At 43.6% G+C, this 24,527-nt stretch overlaps 1 protein-coding gene across 1 annotated transcript in view; it reads left to right on the top strand.

Annotated features, from left to right (window-relative positions):
- Window positions 1-18,053, top strand: part of sstr3a (somatostatin receptor 3a) — a 31,043-nt gene extending 12,990 nt beyond the window's left edge. Inside the window, exon 2 of the mRNA XM_077212578.1 lies at window positions 15,943-18,053. Coding sequence (XP_077068693.1) covers window positions 15,987-17,432 — 1,446 coding nt within the window. The 5' untranslated portion in view covers window positions 15,943-15,986 and the 3' untranslated portion in view covers window positions 17,433-18,053. The remainder of the gene's footprint in view (window positions 1-15,942) is intronic.
- The last annotated feature ends 6,474 nt before the right edge of the window (window positions 18,054-24,527 follow it).

The following is a 24,527-nucleotide window of genomic DNA, read 5'->3' on the forward strand; positions in this document are numbered from 1 at the left end:
CTACTTCAACTTCTTGTTTATACATGTGAAGCCATTTTTATCATAGTGAGTCTAATAGGGTTAATATTGATTACATTTTAAGTGTTATCATAACATTGTGCTATAAAATAGAAGTTAAGGTCTTTTGCCTTCGTAGGACAGTACTGTACTTTAAAGTTTTGAACTGTTGTACAAGGTTCACAGAATACAGTGACTTGGTCTCAAGTGAGTTAGATGTTTATTGAGAATACTCAGGTTTGGGTTATTCATAGTGTGAATTCAGGACACACTTGTATCCTTTATAAAAATGTATTTTTATTTATTTTTTCTTCTGAAAATCTGATGACATATTTTGCACACAGGTAAAGGTGCCCAATATCAGTCATTTCTGAAAATAAATTACAAAAGTAAAAAAAAAAAAGTGTTTTGGAAAATAGCTCTTTATTTGATTATCATAAAAATGTGTTTTCTATACAGAGATATCTCGACATCGGTAAATATCGGTATCGGCCATAAACAGCAATATTAATATCGGTTATCGGTATCGGACACAATTTTCACATCGGTGCATCACTAATAATTAGTAATATAAACAACACGGAATGATAGTAAATAAAGATTCAAAACAGAAAGCAATAGGCTACGGAGCTTACAGATGCAAACCACTCCGCAGCAAGGCAGCTGAGTGGTTGAGTGAAGTCTAGTCTAGTAAGGTGAGTAAATGATGACAGAATTTGAATTTTTGAGTAAACTTTTCTTTTAAGGACATACTGGATCAACAATAACTCAATTCAAAGCCTCCTGGCTGGTTAGATTCGCAAAGGATGATGGGATAGTTCCCAGATGGAAGGCTCTTGCTGCTCATCAGCACAAACACAGACTTTAGCTGTAAATGTGCTGCAACCCTTCAACAAGTGTTATGTGATCTACTTTAATATGAATAAAATCATGCCTGTGGTGATGGCACACACAGTTTAGATTTGCATGCATCTGTGCAATAACAATGCCAGAACCCAGTTACACTGAGTATTTTAACATATCATGTCATCAGCAGTCTAAATAGCATGAGAATGGTCTCTGTAAGTGTGCAATTTTTTAAAATAAGTAATGCACACAAGACTGAATGAAAACACTAATTACCAATGCATTGTCCCTTGACACAGAGAAAAGAAACAGAGAGCACACAGTCTGACATTTAACACAAGTAAAATTATCCTACTCATCTTAGGTGTGTAATTTCGGTTCTAGCAATCAAACATCTTAACATGTTTAATCTATGAGACGAAAGTGTACAACTAAATACTCTTATGTGATTGAATCTGGGAAACTTCACCAGAGAGCAGATTTACGGCTGATGTGAGCAGCAAGGGCCAGTGATCTGATTAGCTGATGGGAAAACTATGGAGATTGAGAAGAATATTTTAAACAGAACTTGTTGCACAGGGACACAAAGGTGACACCACATAGCAGATGTTTATAAAACATTCATAGGCGAGCTTTAGCAATATTCATCAGACTTTTTTTAGCAGTCCTGTTTTTCCATTGTAGAGAGATCACTTCTCTGTAACTGGGTCCATTTCTCATTACCATTCTTTACATGTAACAAAATATTATTTTTTTGTTCCCCTCAAATTATCATGGTAACACTTTTTTATCAGTATCCTTGTTGCATGTATAGTAATAGCTATACATTTTGCATGATTACATGCAACTAACCCTAAACTAAACCCTCATCCTAAATCTAACCCTATAGTTAGTACATGTAGTTAATTAAAAATTACATTTAAAAAGGTGGATAGAAAAAAAACCAAGTGTGCTGTAATTTTTAATATTCCAGTGTTGATCAATGAAATATTGTTGTAAAGTTTATGCATAACGTCACAAAACGACATCAAAATAACTATCAAATTTATTTCAAACTTAATAGAAGCTCATTTGTATCCTACAACATGAGATGTCACGTTAATCTCTCACTGTTTGTATAATGCATGCGCATCTGTTTGGCAATTGGAAATGTTCTTTATTAATGTGGCAGTATCCAGCAGAGATTTCGCTTCTAGGAAAAATGCAAATAGAAATATTTGTAAATATTTTAATTGTCACATTGTGCATGTATGCAAAACTAGGAAACAAATGTTAACTGATCATGTTTACACGCCAAAGTTTCTGTAAGTTTTTTTCTGTCTGACTAAACAATATCACTTCTTTACAACAACATATTGGCCCTATATCAAATGCATCCCTTGCAGTCCTCCTCTGAGAGACACATTACACACTACAGACATGTATGTCCTAAACAATAAACAAAATAATAAAGGACATAATTTTACAGGGACACACTGAGAATTTTGTGGTTGATTTAATATGTCCATGCAGTTATTTTGTTGTTGATGTTAATTAGGTTGTTATGGTCATAAAACATTAGTTCCCTTTCGTTGTCACTCCGAGTTACGTCGGATGACGACGAATGGGGTTTCGCTTAGAAAGCCTATCAACTTCGAGTATTACAAAACGAGCCAATGGCAAAGAAATGCCATGGGTCTGCGGAATTTGCATGGCGTAACTCGGCCCCACCTCGTGGGTATAAAAGGAGGAAGCCGGCAGCAAGCAGATATGTTTTCGCTTCGGAGCCAAGTGTATTCTTCTCTCCACAAGCCATCTCTGAATTGTCAGCTTTACAAACGAGTACCTCGAGTGTTGGTGTGACGGCGATCTACGGCGAGAGCGTGCTTCCTGCTGATCTGTTGCAGTGGTCTGCCAGTCGGTGCGTTTCTCCCCGGGTGCTTCAACACTTGAGTTTTCTCTCACTAAAAGAGCTTACACGTGGCACGTCTTTTTAAAGATGTCTCGCCCGTGTACTTCTGGTTGCGGCAGATTGGTATCGGACTCTGATGGGCACGAGCGTTGCATAGTATGTTTGGGCATTGATCATGCTAGAGCAGCGCTCGTGGATGACTCATGTTCTCTCTGTGGGAACATGACCATCGCGTCATTACGGTCGAGACTCCGTGAACTCGCAAGAGTGAGAGTCCCCTCATCCACCCCCCGTCCTGCGGCTGGTGGCCAGGGTGATCTGAGGGTTACGGTCTGGAACAAGGCGCCGACTATGTGTCCGCGACCCCAGCCCCCCTCTTCAATGACGGTGCCCGCTAGTGAACTGCTGATTCCCGCGGGTCTACCCTCTGGTGGCCCGCGGGCTTCAGTTGAAGCTACAGAGGAAGATGCCATGTCTGTTGCAGCATCACTAGGCGGGTTTGACTCTTCTGGAAGTGAGGGCTCGTCACAGCTGCCACCTTCCGGTGTGCATACGGCTGTGCTCGAGTCTGATCCGGAGATGACGGCCATGCTTTCCCGGGCAGCCGCGAGCATCGGACTTGAGTGGAGGCCTCCACCCTGTCCTGAGCGCTCGCGGCTGGACGATTGGTTTTTGGGTAAGGCCGCCGACCCTCGTCCTCGGCAAACCCCAATACCTTTCTTCCCGGATGTGCATGATGAGATCTCGAAGTCCTGGAAGACCCCCCTGTCTTCTCGGGACCGCTCGCTGGTCTCATCCGCCTTTCCTCCCCTCGATGAGGCAGCTGCCCGTGGGTACACTGGGCTTCCCCCGGTTGAACGCTCTGTTGCCATGCAACTATGTCCGCAGAGTGCTTCTTCTCGGGGCGAGCCTAAGCACCCATCCAAAGCCTGTAGATTTTCGTCGACCCTGGTGGCGAAGTCTTACAGAGCGGCGGGACAGGCGGCCGCTTCACTGCATGCTATGGCCACTCTGCAGGTCTACCAGGCCCAGATGCTCAGAGACATGCACGAGGGTAGGACAAACCCAGGGCTCTTTGATGAGCTGCGCGCCGCGACCGACCTTGCTCTCCGGGCGACGAAGGTTACCGCGCGCTCCCTGGGTTTGGTGATGTCCACAGCTGTGGTCCAGGAGCGACATCTGTGGCTGAACCTGGCTGACATGCGGGACGCTGAGCGGACCCGTCTGCTTAACGCCCCCTTGTCCCAGGCCGGCCTCTTCGGCGGTGCAGTTGAAGACTTTGCCCAACAGTTTTCAACTGCCCAGAAACAGACCGAGGCCATCAAACACATTCTGCCCCGCCGGCCCGCTGCTGCCTCCACCTTGCCGGCCGGGCAGACGCCTCGACCTGTTTCCCGCCGAGGGCGCCCTCCTGCGGCTCCCGCCCCTCCCGCCCGGACCACGCAGCAGCCTCCACCCAGGGCCGGTCGCGGAGGAAGCCGTAAGAAGGCGCCACAGCCCTCTCCTGCCCCGCCCCCCGCTAAACGCCGGGCCAAGCGGCGCTCCTGAGACGGGCTGCTCAGGGATGATGATTGTTTCTCAGGAGGTGGTAGCAGGACCACTCCTTCCCCCGGTGGAGGGCCGGGGGAGAATCTTTTGTTCTCCACTCCCCGCTGCTCACCCACGGGTGGGCAGCACCCTAATGTGGTTAAAGACAGAAACAATCCCCTCTTCCCTGAGCTCACAGAGTTCTCGGGCGACACAGAGCGCCGCCCACAAGCCGTGCTCTCCTCGCCCCCCTCTGTCCCAGAGGCGGTTGACACGGCGTGCCGTCCACGGACCGCTTCGCCCTTGTCCCCCTCTGTCGCCAGACCTCTGGCAGAGCAGGCCCCCGCGGGACGACCAGCCTGGTCCTCCCCTGGCCCCCTCTGCCAGGGTGCGGTTGCTAACTGTGCCCCCTCTCCGGGCCGCTATGCCGTCCACATCTGGGCCAGTTACTCCGCCTCGCTGCCCCTCCGGGGGGACGCCTGTGGCCCGCATGATCCCGTTGGTTCAGTTCCTGGGAGCCTGGCTAGAGCTTCCCCGTCTGTCCCACTGGATCGCGCGTACCGTCAGGCTCGGCTATGCGATTCAGTTCGCACGGTCTCCTCCCCGCTTCAGGGGAGTCCGCTCCACTTTGGTCGGTGGCAATGCCCCTATCATGAGAGCAGAGATTGCCACCCTGCTGGCGAAGGGTGCAATCGAGACTGTCCCTCCAGCCGAGATGAGGTCCGGCTTCTACAGCCCCTACTTCATTGTCCCCAAGAAAACCGGTGGGTTACGGCCTATCCTGGACTTGCGCGTGCTGAACCGCTCCCTTCATCGGATGCCGTTCAAGATGCTCACCGCCAAACGCGTTTTCGAATGCATACGGCCCCAGGATTGGTTTGCAGCGATCGACCTGAAGGACGCCTACTTTCATGTCTCCATTCTTCCTCGACACAGACCGTTCCTCCGGTTTGCTTTCGAGGGGCAGGCATACCAGTACGCGGTTCTCCCTTTCGGGCTAGCCCTGTCTCCTCGCATCTTCACGAAGGTCGTCGAGGCGGCCCTTGTTCCCCTTCGAGAGCAAGGGGTTCGCATCCTGAGTTATATCGACGACTGGCTGATCCTAGCTCACTCTCGAGATCAGGTTTGCGAACACAGGGACCTAGTGCTCCGGCACCTAGCCCGTCTGGGCCTTCGGGTCAACTGGGAGAAGAGCAAACTTTGCCCCGTGCAGAGGATCTCTTTTCTCGGTATGGACATCGACTCGGTCGCCATGTCCGCGCAGCTTACGAGCGAGCGCGCGCAGTCACTGCTGACTTGCCTAAGACAATTCGAGGGCAAGAGTGCGGTTCCACTGAAACTTTTTCAGAGGCTCCTGGGGCATATGGCATCTGCAGCCGCGGTCACGCCGCTCGGATTGCTTCATATGAGACCGCTTCAGCTTTGGCTTCGCGACCGAGTCCCGAGGTGGGCATGGCAACACGGCACGTTCCGAGTACCAGTTACTCCGACCTGCCGTCAGTTCTTCACCCCGTGGTCGAACCTCGATTTTCTCAGGGCCGGTGTCCCCCTGGCTCGAGCTTCCCGGCATGTTGTTGTCTCAACAGATGCCTCCACCACGGGCTGGGGCGCCATGTGCAATGGACATGCTGCTGCGGGCTCCTGGACAGGACCCCAGCGGCTGTGGCATGTCAATTGCCTCGAGTTGTTGGCAGTACGCCTTGCCCTGCACCGCTTCCGGGCGTTGCTCAGGGGTCAACACGTACTAGTCCGCTCAGACAATACCGCCACTGTAGCGTACATCAACCATCAAGGTGGTCTACGCTCCCGCCGTATGTCACAACTCGCTCGCCACCTCCTCCTATGGAGTCAGAAGCATCTGAGGTCGCTTCGAGCCATCTTCATTCCCGGAGCGCTGAACTGTGCAGCCGACGAGCTCTCACGGCTTCAGCCCCTCCCTGGAGAATGGCGACTCCATCCCCAGTCGGTTCAGCTGATTTGGGACCAGTTCGGGGACGCGCAGATAGATCTGTTTGCCTCTCACGACTCGACCCACTGCGCCCAGTTCTATTCCCTGACCGAGGGCACGCTCGGCACGGATGCTCTGGCGCACAGCTGGCCGCAGGGCCGCAAGTATGCGTTTCCCCCAGTGAGCCTTCTTGCGCACACTTTGCGCAAGGTCAGGGAGGACGAGGAGCAGGTCATTCTGGTTGCCCCTTACTGGCCCAACCGGACCTGGTTCCCCGAACTAGTACTCCTCGCGACAGCACCTCCTTGGCCGATCCCCCTGAGGAAGAACCTTCTTTCTCAGGGACGGGGCACCCTATGGCACCCTCGTCCCGATCTTTGGAACCTCCACGTGTGGCTCCTGGATGGGACGAGGCAGGTTTGAGTACCCTACCACCAGCGGTGGTGGCTACCATCACTTCCGCTAGAGCGTCGTCCACGAGACACGTCTATGCGTTGAAGTGGAACCTCTTCGTCAACTGGTGCTCTTCTCACCGAGAAGACCCCCGGAGATGCTCGATCAGTGTTTTGCTTTCCTTCCTTCAACAGGGGCTGGAGCGAAGGCTGTCTCCCTCCACCCTGAAGGTCTATGTTGCCGCCATTGCCGCACATCATGACCTCATCCAAGGTAAGTCGGTAGGGAAGCACGACCTGATCATCAGGTTCCTGAGAGGAGCGAGGAGACTAAATCCTCCTCGTCCTCCTCTCGTTCCCTCTTGGGACCTCTCAGTGGTTCTAACTGCCCTGAAGAGTGCTCCCTTTGAGCCCCTGCAATCAGTTGAGCTTAAGTTCCTGTCGATGAAGACAGCGCTTCTGGTTGCACTGGCCTCCATCAAGAGGGTTGGGGACCTGCACGCATTCTCCGTTGACGAAGCGTGCCTGGAATTTGGGCCGGCTTACTCTCACGTGATCCTGAGACCCCGGCCTGGATATGTGCCCAAGGTTCCTACCACTCCCTTCCGGGACCAGGTGGTGAACCTGCAAGCGCTGCCCTCGGAGGAGGCAGACCCAGCCTTGGCACTGCTCTGTCCAGTACGCGCTCTCCGCGCCTATGTAGACAGAACGCAGTGTTTCAGGACCTCAGACCAGCTCTTTGTCTGTTATGGTGGGAAGCTGAAGGGAAAGGCTCTCTCCAAGCAAAGGTTGTCTCACTGGATAGTGGACACCATTGCCTTGGCTTACCAGCAGCAAGGTCGACCGTGCCCCCTTGGTGTGACTGCCCACTCCACCCGGAGTGTGGCGTCCTCTTGGGCTCTAGCGCATGGCGCCTCGCTAACAGACATCTGCAGAGCTGCAGGCTGGGCGACACCTAACACATTCGCCAGATTCTATAATCTCCGAGTGGAGCCTGTGTCCTCTCGTGTACTCGCTTCAACCAGCTAGTACCGGACCCGCTCAGGTGTCTTCGCTTGCTCGCCATTCCACTCCACGGACTGGATACGTGCGATATTTTTCTCAGGTGAGCTTCTCCGAAAGCCCTGAGCTCCTCCAGCACTCCTGACGTCGGCGCCAGTGTCTATTGCCTGTGCGTCGGCTAGGTGCCTCCCGTGTGCATGGTCCCTCCTCTGAGCGACCCCCACATGTGTATTTCCACTGTAAGCCTCTCTGAGCGTGTGTCTTTCCCTTGGCAAGCCACCTTGCCACCCCTGGGGTTGAAATATTCCACCTGCGGCTGGACACCCCAGTGTTTCCCATATGCTTCCTTCGGGTCATATGTGTATTCTCTAAGTCCCCCCCCTCCGGGCTGGCATTATTTGCATACTTCCCCTAGCTTGGGATATGCTTCCCAGTGTACCTTGGTATTCCTGTGTTATATGGAGTCCTTTGTCCAGGCTGACAGGGATCTCGATTTACGCAGGGCACTGGAAGACAGCTGAGAAGGTGGCGTGATTAGACTGGTAACCCCATTCGTCGTCATCCGACGTAACTCGGAGTGACAACGAAAGGGAACGTCTACGGTTACGTATGTAACCCTCGTTCCCTGAGTAGGGAACGGAGACGTTACGTCTGCCTGCCACTTTCCGCTGTACCGCGGGGATCGCCTGAGCTCAGTCTTGGCTCCTCAGCGAAGAAACATATCTGCTTGCTGCCGGCTTCCTCCTTTTATACCCACGAGGTGGGGCGGAGTTACGCCATGCAAATTCCGCAGACCCATGGCATTTCTTTGCCATTGGCTCGTTTTGTAATACTCGAAGTTGATAGGCTTTCTAAGCGAAACCCCATTCGTCGTCATCCGACGTAACGTCTCCGTTCCCTACTCAGGGAACGAGGGTTACATACGTAACCGTAGACGTTCTGATTTTCAGCTGATAAATTCCTGCTAAGTAATTCATTTGAAATCAATTCAGACCCGCATAAATGAGTCATACCTGTGGTTCTCTGTCTAGGTTAATTTATCTCCATTTAATTTGGGCAATCAAATCCTCACAAATATCTGCAATTAACTATAAAAATTATAATTTCCAATACAGAGGTTAGGTAATTCTACACCATTCTTTTTCGCTGAGTTACGTTCCTGCCATTGTAATCTTGCGTATACTTGCGTTAAGTTGCTTAGAGCTTTAATCATAAAACTGAAAATGGTGACAACAAAAAGTTCACAACAAATTGGTTTCTTATTTTGCACATACGTGTGCTTTAATGTTTATTTTTAAATGGCACTTTTAGAATCTTTTTTAGTCATCTATCTAAAAAGATTTGTTTAAATTAGTCAATGATTTATGAAAAATACGACGCCATAGTGTCCTTGGTGACTTATGTAGCAGACATCATTACTCTCAAAACAACATAAACAAACAAACAGAAGAAGCACAGCATGTTGACCTGAGAGAGAGAGAGAGAGAGAGAGAGAGAGAGAGAGAGAGAGAGAGAGAGAGAGAGAGAGAGAGAGAGAGAGAGAGAGAGAGAGAGAGAGAGAGAGAGAGAGAGAGAGAATTTCAGTGTAAATACTGGCAAAACTGACATCAAAGATGGCCCACTCATGCTACCCTCCATAGAATCGGGGGGGAAAAAACGAATAGACAGTGATTGGATTTTCTCACGAGAAGCATGTTGTTATCAAATACAATAGAGCATATCCATTTGAAGTCTGATAAAGAAGTCTGTGTCCATTTGAAGTCTGATAAAGAAGTCTGATAAACGTTGAAAAAGATCAAAAGTCATTCAGATCATGGAGGCTGCACGATAATGACATTAATATTCTTCACCTTGTAATTGCAAATGTTAATTTCAATATTTGCAATCAAATATTTATTATAGGTGCATGGCATTTTAATGAGTCCATCCCATTATAATCATTAAAGCTGCAAGTTTCATGACCTTTGAGACCACAGTACATGCACCACGTTCTGCAGTCTTAGGAACACTTGCAGTTACATGGGGTATTACATCATCTGCTTTGCAAGCTAGCGGCACATGTAACATGGATCATATCAAATTACTACAAATGATTTTCACTTCGTTTGAATGCCGTTGTTAGACCCGCTGTCTTTCATCTTAGCCCCCCTTAAAATCTGCAATTAACTCAGCTGTCAGCACTCTTGAAATCTGTGATTAGATGATCTCTCTCTACACCTTTGCTAAGAACAGCAGCTGCAGTAAAACTGTCTGAGGTTATTTCACTCTGAATTAATGCCTTAAAGGTCATTAGAATAATTTTTAAGTTCGTTACATGATGTATTCTCCTTCTCTAATCAGTGGAGTAATCATTTCTGGGCTCCTCATGTCAGTTGATGTTCAGCTCTAAATTTATGGAAAGTAAAACTTTAATCATGCATCTATGGATCAGACTGCTTAAAACACACTTATTGTCATTACTGCTTAAATTTTAGATTAATTGGCTATCAAATTCATACATACAATGCAGATGTCTGTGATTGGTAGTTAACAGGCTGTTAAAAAAACATTTTGGAATAATGAGAGTAGATGTAAATGGAAGGCTGTAATTGACAATGCAATAAGTTAATTGAGAAAATTATATTAGCAGCCCTACTAGTGCATTGAGTCAAGCATCTCTCGAAACAAATTAAACAAAAAGACAAGATAAGTTTCACTAATTGGTGTTTTTTTCTGCTGGTGGTGGGGGAGGAGGTTGTATACGAATGTAATTGTTCTTAGCAATTATCCCAGGAGAAAATGCCAAATGATCAGATGAATGCCATATGACCACTGAATGAATGAATGGCTCCCATGAGGCAGTGGGTGCGAGAAGACAGATTAAAAGTGAGCATTTGTTTAAACAATACTGACCTCTCTGAGCAGAGCATGTCTCTGTCTACAAGGCAATGAGATGGAAGCAGAGGAGAAAAGGACAGGGAGATGGGCACAGTGTTGAATGATGAATTATGCATTCCTCTCACCATTGTCCATAACCTTTCAGAAAACTATCCTACCTAAGTTAGATTTTTTATATATATATATATATATTTAGTTCATGTTAAAGGTGGGGTAAGTGATATTTCAAAAACGCTGTTGGACATTGTTGATACAAACACACCCCTCTCTTCATTGCTCTGCCTCCAAAACTCACCATCCAATCTTACCGCCCTGCACCGAGTCGATCTTGAAGCCCGATCTCCAGCATGTGAGGCGAGTGCACTAACAATGACGCTAAAAACCACAGCATTCCTCAGCAGTCGTCAGCGTGACTCTCACTAGATGGGTTGTCACACTCCATTTCAACAATATAGAAAATATCATGTAAATAGACAATAAATGGTGGACATCTAAGCTTAAACAAAATGTTTCTTTGCTTTGCTTCAAAATCAGCCTGTGGTGCAATGTCATTATAAATCATACAAATGTTTTTTTTTTCATCCATCCAACTTTAGAAGACTCAATTAACTTTAAAATACTGTAAAAAGCACTGCTTGCACACTTTGTCTTAATGAAATCAATAATTTGATCATCTGAGAATTGTTTTAAGCAAAACTTGAGCCAGAACAATCTTTTTGATGGTTTGGATAGCTATTTAATCATGAAGGTTACGCACGTGGAACGGTATGAATGTCAGGGACTTAAAAGATCACAGCCTTTCTTCTCTTGCTTTTATCTCTTTTCACTTATTATTCTCTATGTTTGACCTGCACTTTTATTCTTTTCTACATTCATTTTCAACATGGCACTCAATACTATTTTCATCTGTTTTGGGGGACAAATCTTTGTAACTATATAAATATTTATAATGAATTAGCTTTCATTATAATGCAATGTAGTTAGAAGACTTTATTCTGAAATGTTCTTTCAATATCAGGGAGCTTCAAAGAATGAAGCACAGTAATTGTCAATGCATATTTTAGACATTTCTAAATTCAAAAATCAAAACGGGTTAATAATTTAATAATTAAAAAAGGTTGTCTGATATACTGTGAGTTCTTGCTGGCATCCAGTGTCTCCCATTTTATGTATTAACTTAACTTATGGCAGCCTATATTACTTTAAACCTTAATATAGAGCATGATGACGGCAGTTCTTCTCGGCATGTTTTCCCCTGTCTCTCTGTATGAGTGCTGCAGTGGTCCAGACTCCAGAGTCAATTTATCTTCCATATATTCTCTGCTTCTAGTTGTAATTGGGAAGGTGAGAGAGAGAGATTAAATAGAAATGGAGAGAGGCAGGTGTGAATATCTAACATAGCAGGCTTTTCTATTTCAAACAAAGAGATGTGGAACATAAGACTGCATCACCTGATTCAACTTAATCTTATCTCTTACTGTTAAAGACTATATTATGGAAGCTTGTTTCCGCCACAGAATGAAAAATAAAAAAGGTAATTGCGACATTTTATCTCACAATTCGGACTTTATTTCTCAGAATTGGGTGAAATAAAGTCGCAATTGCGTTATAACGTCAGAATTGCGAGATATAAAGTCAGAATTGCGTGATATAAAGTCGCAATTGCGTGTTATAAAGTCAGAATTGCGAGATATAAAGTCAGAATTGCCTGATATAAAGTCACAATTGCGTGTTATAAAGTCAGAATTGTGAGATATAAACTATTCTGAGGATAAAAGTCAGTCTTTTTTCCCCCCATAGAATTGGACTTTATAACTCTCAATTGCGACTTCATATCTCACAATTCTGACTTTATAATACACAATTGCGACTTTATATCAGGCAATTCTGACTTTATATCTCGCAATTCTGACTATAAAACACGCAATTGATACTTTATATCACGCAATTCTGACTTTATATCTCGCACTTCTGACTTTATAACATGCAATTGCGACTTTATTTCATGCAATTCTGACTTTATATCTCGCAATTGTGAGAAAAAAAGTCAGAATTGTGAGATAAAAAGTCGCAATTATTATTATTAATTTATTTATTTAGTGGCGGAAACAAGATTCCATATTATACAGTATGATATGGGCAAATAAAATAAATAAAAAAATCTGTCATTTACTCAACCTTATCCTGTTTCAAACCTGTATGCATTTCTTTCTTGAGTGAATGATGAGAGCATAATTTTTGATTGAACTAGCCTTTAAAGATAACCACGGACAGTATATATCCTCAGAATAAACATGCACCATGTGCAACGAGCATTGACCGACTGTGAATGGGCTTCTAATCATCTGCTCAGTCAGTTCTGAGTCCCAGAGGGCATGACTGTTAATAAAATGTCAATTATTAGCCGTAGTGCATACGCCACATGTACGAGTGCAGTGTTTGAACTGTCTGAAGAGTGAATGTACACCAAGACAAGCCAAACACAAATATCCCTGCAGTGTCAGTCTCATTGCCATCACTGCAATTGTTTCCTGTCTGACACGAAGTGCATCTCTCACCCTTTATTCATTCATTCTATTTTAATAATGTTGTTTTAAATTACTATTCCGAGCATAGCAAACCTTGCTTCTGTTCCATCATGCTTTACTTTAGAATTTAAGAGTCACTGTGTTTATTTGTTTTTCCGTATTTCAAGTCTATGCAGTGCTAATGTTTTGTGATGCTTACATTTTAATGGTTCAGTAAGGTACTGCTGAGGCAGACTTTTCTCTACTGAGCATCACACATACACTAGATAATTGGCATGCCTGATTGCCTAAGGGACAAAAATAACACCATCCAAAACCCTGTGAGCCTTGTGAGTGTTTTTACGATGAAATGTCCTCTGCAATCCCTTTTCATGTATTTTGACCAGTGTTTATTAGTCCAGTAGTTCTCAACCAGGGCACCTCTGGAAAGTAATTTTCAAGGTATTGTCTAAAACCTGGATTTATATGGTAATATATAATTCCATTTCCATGATCATCATATAGAATAATATTTAATTATAGTAATAATGTAATATAATTATAGTAATAATAATAATAAATTATATTTTTATGTAATATATTTGATTTGATTTAATTCAAATAAAATAAAAAACTCTAAAATCAAGGTGTTCAACAGGCAGATTGAACATATTTCTTACTCCGATGACAATACACCACTAATTTTTCCACACTTTCTAAAAAAAATTTCACACTCCAGCACAGAGGTCTGTGAAGAAACCTAAAAGCTTTAAAAACTGCATACATTCACCCAGGGGCGTCACTTGGATTTTCATTTTAGGGGGGCTGAGCCCATGAGGGTATGATTTTTTTTTTTTAATTATAAAAAAAGGTAACACTTTAGTTTACGATCTAATGCTCACTATTAACCAGTTTCATTACCATGCAAAGGCAGGGTTTTATAATTACTGTGGTCCCAAATGTGAGGTAGGGCAGGCAGGGGGGTTCTGGGTTTCCCCGAGAAAATTTTTATTTCTATGATCTACATATTTTAAGATGTTTTGAAGGCCAAATAAATTGGATAACAGCTTTAAAACCATGTCAGTAGGCAGCTGATTATTTTTCTCTCGTCATCAGCATCACACTCTTTTCCCTTTGTCTTTCTCTTGTCCTGTCTCTCTTCCCCTCCTATAGCTGAGCTTTGACTGATATAGGCTTTTCAATTTTGTCTGTCAGTGAAGATAGCGTCAACTGATATGTTGATTTTGCCTATGAATTATTTTCTCAGACGCGTTTATTTACTGAAAGCTACTAAAGCTATAGGTAATTAAGTTTATTAAATGCATTCACAATATGTAGGCTACACATTAATTATTGATCGTATGCCTAATACAGGGCCGTATAAAGGGCTTTATAATCAAAGAGGTCCTAAATTTGAGGTTGGTAGGGGGTTCAAATTTTTTATTTCTCTGATATGTCCATTTCAAGACGTTTTTAAGACCAAAAAGAAAAAGGATAAGAAATAGCTTTAAAACCATGTCAATCTACTGGGCAGTAGATTATTTGTCAATACCTGCTGAGCTTTTTTAATTTACTAAAGGCTACAATTTGTGTTATATTCTCAATATGTACACATTCATTATTAATCTTGTCCCTAACATGATGAAAACGGCTTTGTTAATGTTTCTTGTCCCCTCACACAATGACAGTAAACTAATTATTACATTACATAAGTCACGTTACATAGGCCTATTTTCAGTTCAAAATGGCGAAAAAGACAAAACTATATTAGTTTGCCTGATTATTTTTTGTCATTTATGACCTAAAAAAAGTCAAATATGAAATGTTAAGTTTAGCTACTTACATCTTATCTTGCACTTGACCGTACGCGTCGAGTCGCACTGTTAAAAATCGTGCTCAGCAGCTTTGATTTTATTGGACATCTCAAATATTCTGACATTGACGAGCAGTGACAGACCAATGAGGCTCAGACGAACACACCCACATACACACACACACACACCCTGTCCTCTGTTTCTGACCTGCTCTCTGCTCGGCGCCACTGTGGATTGAAGATGAAGAACGCGCTGAATCTGATTATAACAAGACTGAAGCGAACATGAATTTGTGTAGCCTATAATCACACATTTTTAGGGGGGCTAGCCGACGCCCCTGCATTCACCTCTGACACAAAGTACAGTCTGATTTAGATGAATGCTGGTTGCTGTTGCCGATTTGAGTGCATGGCACACATTAATTTAGTAAAGTTTAGAAAGTAAAGTTAAAGACTCGCAAATGGTAGAAGACAAAGAACTTTGCATAATAAATAATGAACTTATTCGATTTCGACAATCAGTGTTTTTTCCCCATACTTATCCAGACCTGGAAATTACTCAAATCCAATTCCATATTTTTTTTGACTACTCCAAGTTTCATTCAACACCTGCCCACCCCTGTGGAGCAGTACATGTGTTCCCTGCTTAAAATTATTTTAATCCTGTCTGGTCTTGCTTATTTTAGGTCTCATTTGCAGCAATCTTGCACTCCCCCCTAATATTCCATATTTTCTCATAAATCAAATAACTTGTGAGATGTACACGTTATTAAATTTCACTTTCATTTTATTAAATTTATATCATTTTCAATATAATGTAACTTTTTTTTTATTTTTTTTTTTAAAGTTTAAATCTCAAAACAGATTTCATGTTTAAATGAAATTTCAAAAAAGCATCATTTTCATGTTTGGCATCAAATAAATGTGGTCCTTTGAATATTGTCTTGGGTCTTGAGGTCAGAAATGTTGAGAACCACTGATCTAGTATTGTATGTTTTCACTTAGCAAGCTATATTCAGATTTGCAAAAACAGTGTGAAACAAATTTGCTAACAATGGTGCTTTTGTCTGTAGATTATGCATTTATTGAATGTGAGAGTGCATTGAGAAAGAAATGATAGTTTGTGGTTGTTCTCTGTGCAGGACAATGGCCCCCAGCTGAAAGGCAGTGACGGCAAGAGGGTGAGATGGAGCTGACCTCAACAGACGCCTCTGCTGCGCTGGGCTTATGGGGCAACAGCTCCATTCCTGGTTTCCTCTTTAACGAGAGCGTTCTCAATGACACCTGTTTTCTCAATTCTTCAAACTGCACCAATGAGACAGATCTGGAGAACCGAGCAGGAACAAGCATGGCAGGAATCCTCATCCCTCTCATTTACATAATCGTCTGCGTTGTCGGCCTGGGAGGAAACTCTCTGGTAATTCACATCGTACTGCACTACTCCAAGACGGAGTCGGTGACCAACATCTACATCCTGAATCTAGCTATAGCTGATGAGCTCTTCATGCTTGGCCTTCCATTCCTCGCCGTGCAGAATGCCATGCACTGGTGGCCCTTTGGCTCATTCACGTGCAGGTTGGTCATGACCGTCGACGGCATTAACCAGTTTACCAGCATTTTCTGCCTTACTGTAATGAGCATCGATCGCTACCTGGCCGTGGTTCATCCTATTCGGTCCTCTAAATGGAGGCGACCGCAGGTGGCCAAGGCTGTGAATGGAACAATCTGGGCTGTCTCCTTTTTGGTGGTCTTGCCTGTGGTGATTTTTGCCAACGTGCAACGGGAAGGAGGAATCTGCAATATCATATGGCCGGAACCAGCCAACATCTGGGGAGCAGCATTTATCATTTACACCTCCACAGTAGGATTTTTCTTTCCCTTGCTAGTCATCTGCATGTGCTATCTCCTCATTGTGATCAAGATCCGCAGCTCGGGAAAGAAGGTTCATGCCACGTCAACCAAACGTCGCAAGTCGGAGCGAAAGGTCACACGAATGGTGGTTATAGTGGTGGCTGTGTTTGTTTTTTGCTGGATGCCGTTTTACGCCCTTAACATCATAAACCTGGTGGAATCGCTCCGTGACGAGCCGCAGGGACTGCATCTATTCGTAGTGGTACTTTCTTATGCTAATAGCTGCGCTAACCCTATAGTTTATGGCTTCCTTTCGGACAACTTCAAGCGGGGTTTCCGGAAGGCTCTATGCCGATCATCTCGAAGGGTTGAGAACCACGAGCCCACCGAGCAGCAGCAGCAGCATCGGGAGGAACGAAGAAGAGTGCTGATGCCAAGGGAAAGCCTTAGAAGAGCAGTGAGAGATGAAGAGGATGAGGAAGAAGAAGAGGACAGGGAGGAAGTGACGGAGATGACGGAAATTTGCAGGATTACTCAGAATGGAAATGGAAGCGGACAACCTGAAAGTACCCGAGCCCTATTCTTAGAGCGACCCTCGGGTACACGGGTTTCTGAGACGTGTTCGCCAGACAGGAGAGGCACGGTTGGGGATGCTGTTGGTAAAGGACCAGGATTTGGGCCTGCTGCAACATTGCTGAATGGGGCCAAAAATGGGAATGTGAAAACACTGCCAGAGGAACCGGTGGAAAAGAACGCCTCTCTGGAGATCAGCTACTTGTAAACTTGTGATTTGTGTCAGCTCGAAAAATAGTATTATTGTACTTGCCTCCCTGAGATCTGTTGCGTATTTAGTTACTGTCTTTCCTGAAGTCTATGAATTTGTCTTAATGTCCAAGTTTACTATGAAGTGTCCTTCTAATTAGAATCTATTAGACTTGATGATATGAAGTGTACAATTTTACAATGGGTTTTCAGCAGCATTCCTTGGTATCAGAACCTATATGAGACCAGCACCACAATATGTGAAACATCTATGTGCCTTTTTCTAAATTTATTTAGGAGGTTTGATCAATGCAATGAATCCATGGCTACGACTGGGCACTAGATCAGTAAGTACATTTACATGGACTTTTGCTTGATTATAATTGTGCATGCTAGCGTACTTAGTGAGACTTGTAGCATATTAATATGTGATAAAATAATGGAGATTTTGTACATGTAAACAGGTCAGTAATTATATACCATACAAATTCCTACATTAGATTGTAGTTTTCTGTAAATATATTTTGAATGTGTTTTTTTTGCCTTGTAAAAGTAGTGTACACTAACTGAAATCTGCTGCAAACAGGTCTTCAAATTCAATTGAATCGCATTGTTATATTATACAGTTTTGTGCTGTCTATCAGTTGCGTTCTTCTTTATTGGCATTTTTTTAAATATTACACAAATTTTTAACATGACATGATCACTTCCCTAAAACTGAATGTTCATTATCCAGATTACCATTTATGATATATTATTATACTGTTAATACACCACTGTTGGACTATTTAACCAATGATAAATTCCCTCCCAACCACCCCTTTACCCATCCACCCAAAAGACAAACATACACACAGGTACTGAGCATAACGGGTTAGTGTCCCTTTGCTCACAGCTGATTAGTCAAAGTTCGTTTTGCAACCTCTTACCTGGAACATAACCTGCCCCGGACCAGGTTAGCCGTGGAGCATAAGCTACTATGGTGATGAACACCATAGTAACTTTTGATAAGAGCCAAACCACTTTCATGGTGCCTAAAACCCAGGGTTGGCGCAAACTAAACTGAAACATACCTGGCTAGCCACCTAAACTGGCTTCATGGTATAGGCCCCAGGTCTTTGAGTCTGACCTTAGGACTATTGGTTTTATCCAACACACGCTAAAGAGGTTTAAGTGCCTCTAATTATAATGTCATTTATGCTATAATTCCACACACAGACAGCATTATGCTAAACATACATTAAAATTCCGAAGTGTCCCTTCCCAGTGCCGTAATATGCTTATGTGACATTCAGATACCCTTTTCTGAGTGTTATAAATAAGCGTTAACTATTGAGATCATAGCAAGCACTAACATATCAACTACACTCCCTACCGCCTTACGCCACCTCCTCCTACGCACGGGCTTACACTCAGATGGGTTTGGAGGCGTATAGAGAGCCATTGCAGACACATTATGGAGAGAGAGAGAGAGAGAGAGAGAGAGAGAGAGAGAGAGAGAGAGAGAACTACCACCATTTCCATAATGACTCTGTGCTTTTTTTCACATTTCACAGCTTTTGTTCAGAACTGAGTGTTTAAATACAAAAAATATTGTGCAAAAAGCTGTGCGACAATGATATTCTGCTGGTTATTTTTAATTGTTGTGCTATGTGACATTTATTGCACACTGTGTTTACTATCGATCCGCTCAGAGAAGCTGCCGTTTGTGGTTGTGGGAAGAGAGGCGCCCATCCTGTGACCTTATGATTGGACAGCTCTCCGTATCTAAATGAATCTCTGTGATTCATTGGACGCTTGACACCCACCGGGGCCCACCCACACATGATATGGATGCACAAAGAGGCAAATAATGCTGAAGGCTGCTTGTGAACGCTGTGATATTATTCATTTCTTGGCGCAGACTTACATGGGCCTCTTGTGCAAACAAAGCCATTTGGTCAAGGATAGAAATACACAGTTGCCAATGTGTCCTTAGTCAGTACTTTATCACTTTCATGTGCAAATAAATATTTTTGTGTTTTTTTTGTAACACCAAATGTATAATCTTTAGTTTCAGCTCTTTAAACTATATAAAACATTGTTTAAATTGTTTAAATCTTTGAACCATGTAAGTACATGAATGCAAACACATCTTGCTACGAAAGCTAGATTTCACACAAGTTGGCTTCACGTTGCATTCTCAGCATTGCTGTATGAGGTGCTATAGAGGTTAGGGATGACATTTTTAGTTGGACAAAACCTGGAAACAAGTTAGCATAGTAGTACTTCCGGTTCGATCATCCTGAAGTTGGGTTCAGGGTTTTTTGCATGGGTTTTTGGTTAAACGCCTGAAATAAGGTCTGTGGTTAACACAAACCTACAGCATCAAAAAAACCTCTGTAATACTCCCTTGTGATTTTGTTTGTTTTAAAGCTTTTACTTATTGCCAACCAACAGAGCTTGTGTGGACATAAAACATCATCATGCAGAACAGGTAAGCTCATCTACTTACTAGATCGCTTTTGTAACGTCATTGTGTTTGCAAACTATTCTAATTTAAACTTTAAGGCAAAATGTTTTTTTTTAAATAAAGACTAAAAAAGTTGTCAGCAGTTTAGTGATATTGATGACTTAGTGAGTCATGCGACTGTGGTTTAGTTCGTGGGTGTCCAGTCCTGCTCCTTAGAGGGCCACTGTCCTGAAGAGTGAAGCTCCAACCTCAATTAAACACACCTGAACCAGCAAATCAAGGTCTTACTAGGCATAGAAACTGCCAGGCATGTTTGTTGAAGGTAAGTTTGAGCTAAAGTCTGTAGAACAGTGGCCTTCTAGGATTGAGTTTGGACACCCCTGATTTATACCCTATGTTAAGCTTACAACTGTATTTAGGCTTCAGATTTCATTGAAGCACAAGTGCGCTTTTTAAGATTATCATGCTGAATACATATAAGAATCATACATTTTTGTTGGTCACAAAAGAGCTTGTTTTCTGCAATAATCAAAAAGCCAATGGAAAAATCCTATTAAAGTTAGTATGTTTATACCACTTACCAGAATATTAACCAACACCTGGATGTAACTCTATCGCTCCCCTTGAGGTTTGTTAAGGTGCACATTAGAGAAATTTTGCGGCAAAAAAGTCGATTATCTACTGTCAGTTGTTTAGTAATGTATGAATCAAAGTTCACACAGAAGTCAATTTCAAACCAAGCAGCTTTCTCTTGGTCAACGCAGTGAATTTTGCGTGACTAGCTTGAAACCGTCACGGAAATCTTTCGCCCTCACGCAAAATTCCCCATTACATGGATTTCTACTGAAATTACTGGATTTTGCCTTCGCACATTTGCCAAATAGCAGTAAATGTGACCACACATTTGTCTGTGTTCACGTACTTGGGTACTACCTAAAATTTTCTCTTTAAACAGTTTTTCTAACACTGAAGGGTGCATTTTGTGTAAGATTTAATGAGTCATTTCATATAAATCACTGTGTGTGTAGTCTGAAATGTACCAAATTCTAGATTAATATATAAATAAATATTTTGTCTCTGTGCTTTTGATTTAATCAATTCCTCACAAATCTGCCTTCTACGAACAACACTGCAGACATTGAAAACAGGAACAATTGAACCTGTTTTTTTATTATTTAGATGATCTGCAACTAAATTTAGCTTCACATAATAGAAACCATATACTGAGTACCATGAGTCGAACATAACGTAAGCACTTGTCTGTGTGTATAATGACCCGATCTCTGGACACGGAAATTAGCTCTAGAGACATGGAATGTCACCTCGCTGGCGGGGAAGGAGCCTGAGATTGTGCGTGAGGTTGAGAGGTACCGACTAGAGATGGTCGGGATCAACTCCACGCACACCTTGGGCACTGGAACCACACTCCTTGAGGGAGGATGGACTCTTTACCACTCTGGAGTTGCCCACGGTGAGAGGCGGCGGGCTGGTGTGGGTCTGCTTATAGCCCCCCAGCTCAGCCGCTATGTGTTGGAGTTCACCCCGGTGAACGAGAGGGTCGCTTCCCTGCGCCTCCGGGTCGGGGATAGGTCTCTCACTGTCGTGTGCGCTTACAGGCTGAACGGCAGTGCAGAGTCTATGCCAGGGTACTGGAGAGGAGAATACGGCCGATAGCAGATCCTCGGATTCAGGAGGAACAGTGCGGTTTTCGTTCCAGTCGTGGAACACTGGACCAGATCATACCCTCTCCAGGGTGCTGGAGGGTTCATGGGAGTTTGCACAACCAATCCACTTGTGCTTTGTGGATTTGGAGAAGGCATTCAACTGTGTCCCTCGCGGCGTCCTGTGGAGGGTGCTCTGGGAGTATGGGGTTCGGGGCCCTTTGCTAAGGGCTGTCCGGTCCCTGTATGTCCGTAACAGGAGCTTGATTCGCATTCCCGGCAGTAAGTCAGATTTGTTCCCGGTGCATGTTGGACTCCGGCAGGGCTGCCCTTTTTCGCCGGTTCTGTTCATAATTTTTATGGACAGAATTTCTAGGCGCAGCCAGGGGCCGGAGGGTGTCAGGTTTGGGGACAGCACGATTTCGTCTCTGCTCTTTGCGGATGATGTTATCGTACTGGCCCCATCAGACCAGGACCTTCAGCATGCACTGGAACGGTTTGCAGTCGAGAGTGAAGCGGCCGGGATGAGAAGCAGCACCTCCAAATCTGAGGCCATGCTTCTCAGTCAGAAAAAGGTGGCTTGCCCAGTTCAGGTTGGTGGAGAGTTACTGCCTCAAGTGGATGAGTTCAAGTATCTTGGGGTCTTGTTCACGAGTGAGGGAAGGATGGAACTGCAGTAATGCAGTCGATGTACCGGTCTGTCGTGGTGAGGAAAGAAATGAGTCGCAAGGCGAACCTCTCAATTTACAAGTCAGTCTACATTCCTACTCTCACCTATGGTCATGAGCTGTGGGTCATGACCGAAAGGACAAGATCCCAGATACAGGCGGACGAAATTTGCTTTCTCCGCAGGGTGGCCTGGGCGATCCCTTAGAGATAAGGTGAGAAGCTCAGTCACTCGGGAGGAGCTCAAAGTAGAGCTACTGCTTCTCGGGACAGCTGAGGTGGCTCGGGCATCTGTTCCGGATGCCTCCTGGATGCCTTCCTGAGAAGGTGTTCCGGGCGCATCCCACCGGGAGGAGGCCCCGGGAAGACCTAGGACACGCTGGAGGGACTATGTCTCCCAGCTGGCCTGGGAACGCCTCGGGGTCCCGCCGGAAGAGCTGGAGGAAGTGTCTAGGGAGAGGAAAGTCTGGGCATCTCTGCTTAGCTTGCTGCCCCCGCGACCCGACCCCGGATAAGCGGAAGAAGATGGATGGATGGATGGATGGATGGATAAATAACATCCACAGTATTATCTTTAAAAACATACAATAATCCCTGTCCTGGAGAGACAAGCAAGTATTTTGAAATAATTTATGTAGGCATTACTCATTTAGTGTGGTTGTTCAGATCACATTTTTCCTAATAACACATTTCCTAATTAATCTATCCAGCCATTTTTCAGTGGAGTGACTCACTGGCCAATTATAGCGAGGAGATAACTGAAATTGAGAATGTGGGCTGCTTCATCAGCCAACAAGAAAGGTATAGTAATTTCTCTTTCAATTAAATGCGTACAGACTCCCTGAACCCCTTTCTACTTTTGTGTAATGGTGTTCATTACTCCAGTGTCGGGGAATAGATGAAAAAAGAAGCACTTTGCAGGATTCTTGGAAACCAAGTATACACACACTTTCTGAAGCTGTATTGGTGACATGAAAGATGGACAAATACACAAAGCGGAGGAGTGAAGATTCAAGAAACAGGAAAACAGCAGAGCTGGAGGTCAAGCTCTCGTACTGTAAGCCCTGAAGTGTATTATGTGGAGTTTAACAGGTTTAAACATAAGCATGACGGTTGACATCTAACTGCATATTTCTCTGCAGGGTAAGAAATGGCACCGAAATGTGACAAAAAATGGCCCACTCTTAACACGTGGCCTTTTAAATGTACATTTTTAATTTAAAAAAAGTTATCTAACATCATATTTTTGGTAACACTTTATTTTGATAGTCCACTTTCGTCTACTTTGGCAGTTTTCCCTGTGGTATCAAAAATGGTATCAAATTTAGATATTTTTCAAGTTACGTAGTGAAGTTGGATATTCCAGTTTTGTGACAATACTAGTTCAGACTACAAAACAATGGACCTGATTTGAGTCAGATAGGGAAAAAAGCAATTTTTGCTTCCTGTAGACAGTGCCTCAGTCACGCTTCTCAACTTCCCAAAAAATTTGCACAAAAATTAATGGCATTTAGTGCTACAGATAGTCTTGTTGATGGGTGTGACTGCAGCAAAACACACAAAAAAGAACAGGTGTGCTACATTGAAGAAAAGCTTCATGAGGCTTTTAATACACAGCAGCTGTTGATCATTTCAATTCTCGAACACTGGAGAGCAGCCAACAACTCAATTATTCCTTCCAATCAAGTATAAATTCTTACATTTATGCTAAAGCAGGTGTAGGCTAATATTTGCAGGATGTCAAGCCCGCAGAGGATGTTACCTCAATCTGAGCTGCATGCCATTTTCTTTCTTCACAGTGATCTCAAATGTTATTTGGATTTAGGCAGATCCTCAAGAAACACTTCGAAAATTGAGGCTCCATTAATATTAATTTATGTTCCATCTTTGCAGGTGTAGCCTAGATATCTTTCTTTGTGAGACAAATTACACCAATTATGCCATTATGCTACATTTCTGCACAAATATATATATATATATATATATATATATATATATATATATATATATATATATATATATATATATATATATATTTGTGCAGAAAAAAGAAGAAAATAAATTCACTCACACTCTTTTTTTAAATAAACCATTAAATGGCACTTTCTGGAGAGTTTTGTGCAAAGAAATAGAGAAATTGAGTATTACATGATATGTGAAAAACTGCAAGGTTAAGAGCATATACTTTGCATTGTTGTAGTATCAACAGGTATTAGGACATTTAGCATTTACATTACTGTTAATCAGTCATCACTTGATTACACATTGTATTACCTTGTTATGATAGTGACCCATACAATGTGCCAAACATAATGTGCCACATGAAAAGACAGTG

This window comes from Siphateles boraxobius, unplaced genomic scaffold (genome assembly GCF_051911475.1).
Source record: "Siphateles boraxobius isolate OS27281-9 unplaced genomic scaffold, OSU_SipBor_1 66, whole genome shotgun sequence".
Taxonomy (NCBI): Eukaryota; Metazoa; Chordata; class Actinopteri; order Cypriniformes; family Leuciscidae; genus Siphateles; species Siphateles boraxobius.